General features: G+C 34.2%; 1 protein-coding gene across 2 annotated transcripts; it reads left to right on the top strand.

Annotated features, from left to right (window-relative positions):
• LOC108338939 (cytochrome c6, chloroplastic) lies at nucleotides 1–3,746 on the top strand. 2 transcript variants are annotated; one of them, XM_017576024.2, is made up of 6 exons: nucleotides 1–139; nucleotides 255–375; nucleotides 2,582–2,679; nucleotides 2,775–2,806; nucleotides 3,043–3,106; nucleotides 3,443–3,746. In XM_017576024.2, the coding sequence occupies exons 1-6, from the start codon at nucleotides 80–82 to the stop codon at nucleotides 3,581–3,583; spliced, it is 516 nt and encodes a 171-aa protein (XP_017431513.1). In that variant the 5' UTR covers nucleotides 1–79; the 3' UTR covers nucleotides 3,584–3,746. The 2 variants fall into 2 exon arrangements, with proteins under 2 accessions (XP_017431513.1, XP_017431521.1); XM_017576032.2 differs by having other exon boundaries at nucleotides 4–139; nucleotides 205–375.
• Nucleotides 3,747–4,511: the final 765 nt, after the last annotated feature.

The following is a 4,511-nucleotide window of genomic DNA, read 5'->3' as shown; positions in this document are numbered from 1 at the left end:
TTGTCAGGCTCTCCTTTGCAGACACACTATCCAGTTTCAGTCGCGCGTCGAGCCCTTCTTATGCATCGAAACAAACGAAATGAAAGTTGCTTCGTTGATTTCTGGTTCCACTGATTACACTCGCCTCTTCTCCATTAAGGTAGAACACTCTTATCTTGCTCACTTTCATTGTGTGATTTTGAAAGGTGTTATGTGTTAACCCAGAAAAAGAAACTGACAAGTAGAACACTGGCTATTGAAATGTTGATTAAAAGGACAATGCGATGAGGGAAAAGAAGCCAATTCTTGCATGGCAAGAACTGAAGTTCTTCAAGAGTTTGGCTCCTCCTCTTGTGGCTGCTTTTCTTGTCTTATCTCCAATTTGCACCACTCCACGTGAGTTCTCTCATCACTCCTTTCCTCTTTAATGCTTCTGCTTTTGATTCAAACTGCATCACTGTCAACATGCAATTACCCACTCTTTGTTTTATACATCAACTTTTAAAAATCAATCCTTTTTTTTTCATGGGCATTGCTGCCGAAACAGTACCGAAAATAATTTAGATTTCATAATATTTGAGTATCTTAGTACAATTGTACCGTAGAGAGATTCGATTGTTTTCAGGATTGAGTATTGTTGAAAGGACTGATTTCTTGAATCCCAATTGAATGAGATGTACAAATATGGGAGATTCATATCAATCTAGAAACACATCTTCGATGCATGATTCTTCTTCAAGGATACATACATCTAACTGAAACAATGAATAAGTAATATAACTGACCTCTTATATTGTTATCCTATTACTGTGTAGGATAACTGTGTTGATTTTTATAATGATTAACTTTGAAAGTTATATTGAAGATAATTTATAGTTTCTGATTAATTGATAGAAAAAAAATATTCTTTTACTAAATATTTTTACCTTTTAAACTTTAGAGCATCTGTAATTCAAATTACAGAGTTTGTTAGACAGTTCAAAGGGTGTTAGTGTCTTCGTCAATACCATGTAAAAGACACCTCTTTGAATAGAATAGGGAGGGTGTAAGTGTAAGGATGTACATTTGAAAATAATACAAAAAATTATCGTTCCGTGATTTCCTTCCTCTTCCTATGTGTGTGTGTGATTTCTTCCCAAACAAATTGGTATCAAGGGCTAGGCTGATTCGTTAGTTGTGGGGTGCGTTCATGTACTGAAGAACCTGAATTTTGAAAAGGAAGAAATGGCGAGTTTGGACAATGTTGTTTCTAGTAGTTTATCATTGTTTGAAGGAAAGAACTTTGATGATTAGAGGGTGAGGGTAATTGTTATATTCTGTTTCCAAGACGTAGGAGAAGTGGTGAAGGTGGGATTTCATGAATTAGGAATAGATGCTACTGCCAATTATAAGGAAATTTATAAATAATTCAAGAAACTTGATTGCAAGGCCCGATTCTTGATTCATCAATGTGTTGATGTTACTGTTTTTGGAAGAATATCCAAGGTCACTACAACAAAACAAGTGTGAGATATATTTTGTTAAGAACTATGGTGGTGCTGACAAGACAAAGAAAATCAAGTTTATGACATTTAGAATCTGCTGCAGATTATTTCAATAGAATTCAAATACTGGTGAACGGAATGAGTCTTGCAAGGAGGAGCTCTCAGATCAGCAGCAGGTTGTTGACAAGATCTTGAGAACTTTAACTTGGCATTTGATCATGTTGTGGCAAATGAAGAATCAAAGGCCTTGATTCAATGAGTATTGAAGAATTACATAATTCACCCCATGTACAAAGAATTAATGAGAGGAGGAATGCTGATAAGAGAAGGCTCCCGAGCAAACATTACAAGTCTAAAACAGTTTAAAAAATAAAGGGAGTTCGAACCAGAAAGGGAAAGGGAAAGGAAAATGGAAAGGAGGAAGATTGAATGAATCAACTAGTGGCCAAGACCAAACTGTTCAAGATCAGAGTGATTTGACCACCAAAAGATGATTTTTTTAATAACTCATTTAAATGAAAATTTTAGTCAGGGATTTATCAACCAACACACTCATATTTCAGGGACTAATTTGAATTTGTACTCAGAGAAAATGTATTGAACTAGTTTGAGATAAACAAAAATTGGTTGACTTGACACACTACTTAATTGGTTAACAGGTTTCCTTCTCGCATATATGCCACACTGTGACCATCAACTTCACATCGTCGATCCTCAATTTCTCTCTTTTTGCGAAATGTTGCAAAATTGCATAGTTGCTTAAGGATCAAAGAACATGCACTCAAGGATTGAATGATTTACCGCACCTCTACATCCAGAATTCTGATCCATTGCTAATTGTCAGTTATAACAAAAGTGGCATAGGGTTTCAGACTGAAAATTCATCATCTCATCCCATGCTTGCTTTTTTCTTCTTTTGATCGGCCTCATCTCATGCTTGCGAAGTATTTGTGTGCCCAATAGGCTGAAATCCGTTTCTTGTTTTAGATCAACTTTGTTATTGTCTGAAATCAAGTATCTCTTGAGAACTAGTACTTCTGGACTTGTAAGCTATTTTATAAGGAAATATTTACATGTAAGAAACATGTAATTCATGTTTATTTTCTTGTGCTCTGCAGTTTCAAGTGCTCAAGCCGTAGATTTTCAGAGAGGAGCCACATTGTTTCGTCAAGCTTGTATTGGATGTCACGATGCAGGTGGAAACATAATACAACCGGTGAGCATCCCCTTATGCATGCATGACATCTCCTTATATCCTTGCAGACTCAAATTTTTTTGTTCATTATTGTTTTCCACTATTTTAACTTACAGGGGTCAACTCTATTTACAAAGGATTTACAGAGGTAATTGGAGAGAAACTAAGCACCCTCGTGATGAATTGAAAATATGATGGAGAAAGAAAGCTTTGAAATTTTTAAGGATACACTTTTGAGTACCAACTATTTCATGAGTTCGTTCTTTGGAACATCAGCAAATGTGAATTTAAAATTGACAATTTGTTGGCCTCTAGCGAAAGGTGCAGTAAACTTCTGACTATTTTTTGATATATCTTTGAAATTATCCAAATGTTACTCAACAGAAATGGAGTTGATACAGAAGAAGCGATTTATCGTGTCACTTACTATGGCAAAGGACGAATGCCAGTAAGTTATCTTGTGTAGATTTAAAGAATGAAATCATTATACATTTTAGTGTATGCATGCATTCTCTTGTCTTGGAGGAGTTAATTTAAATCATAGAAATGAAATCATATTCTTATGAAACATTACAATTTTTATGAGTTGGGGTATGTGCATTTAAACCATATAAACGGTTTAGTTTAGATTTGGGGTACGTTTCATTTGTTAAAGAAAGCCAAAGAAAAGTGAAACAAGCTAACTCACCCTATCACACGTATATACACAGTTAATATATTTCACTTGATGCCTTAATATTTTGTTTTTCATTGTTCATATTTTATGTCTTGCACTTCCATGCAGGGCTTTGGTAAAGAGTGCATGCCACGGGGTCAGTGCACATTCGGAGCTCGTTTGGAAGATGAAGATATCAAGATATTGGCTCAGTTTGTCAAGTTGCAGGCTGATCAAGGGTGGCCAAGTATAGACACTCAAGAAAAGTGATTTAATTCATGTTTGGTTCCACTTATTTGTAAAATATAACTGTTTATTTCTTTTAACTTTTTTTTTTGAAAACTTTTGAAAATAAATTATTATTTATGCAGTATTAAGCTGAACAAAACATGTTGACATTCCCGTTAAACAACAATGTTGCAAAAAACTCTACTCTAAGTCAATATTTTAATATAATAAATTTAAGTTTAATTGAATCTTATAAAACTGATTTAATAAGATAAAATTTATTTATTTTATATATATATATATAATAATTTACTTTTATCTGTGAAATCTTCTATTGGTAAAACAAGATTACACATAACTTTCAATACTATATTGCTTGCCAACAGTAATATTGTCACGTAATTAGCTCCCATGTGTGTCAACACCTGTCACCACATGTCATATTCTGCTTCTCTTGGTTATACGTGTTTAAAATTGTATATATGTCTTTTCCTTGTATCTCTTAATCAAGATAATTGAAATCATATTCTTCATTTTTTTTTTTCTGTTTTCCTTCATTATTTGCTTTTATTTTTTTCTTAACCCTTACATGGGATTCAGAGCATCTTTTCCTCATTATGGCTTCTTCTACATCTGCCGTTACCTTGTCCAATTCCTCTTCTCCTTCTAATTCATCTTTTCTTTCACAAACTTTCAACACACCAATCTCCCTCAAGCTGGATGAGATTAATTTTCTGATCTGGAAACAACAGGTTATGGCTACTATTCGTGGTCTCAAGTTGCTACACTTCTTGGACAAAACTGCTACTTCCCAAAATTTTCTCAATGTTGGTGATCAAATGTCCAACATGATAAATCCAAAATTTCTTGAACATGAATAATAAGATCAACTTGTTGCATGGCTTCTAGCGTCTATGACATCAACAATCTTGACCAAGATGGTGGGTCTTCATTTTGCTGCTTAAATCTG

The sequence above is a fragment of the Vigna angularis genome, chromosome 1 (genome assembly GCF_016808095.1).
Source record: "Vigna angularis cultivar LongXiaoDou No.4 chromosome 1, ASM1680809v1, whole genome shotgun sequence".
NCBI classification, from domain to species: domain Eukaryota; kingdom Viridiplantae; phylum Streptophyta; class Magnoliopsida; order Fabales; family Fabaceae; genus Vigna; species Vigna angularis.
This window is presented reverse-complemented; position numbering and strand designations above follow the sequence as displayed.

Bases quoted from the DNA above. Each gene is read 5' to 3' on its own strand.
- LOC108338939 (XM_017576024.2), top strand. From the start codon at position 80: ATGAAAGTTGCTTCGTTGATTTCTGGTTCCACTGATTACACTCGCCTC. The intron at 2,807-3,042 runs GTAATTGGAGAG...GTTACTCAACAG, and splicing joins TTTACAAAGGATTTACAGAG to AAATGGAGTTGATACAGAAG. The intron at 3,107-3,442 runs GTAAGTTATCTT...ACTTCCATGCAG, and splicing joins ATGGCAAAGGACGAATGCCA to GGCTTTGGTAAAGAGTGCAT.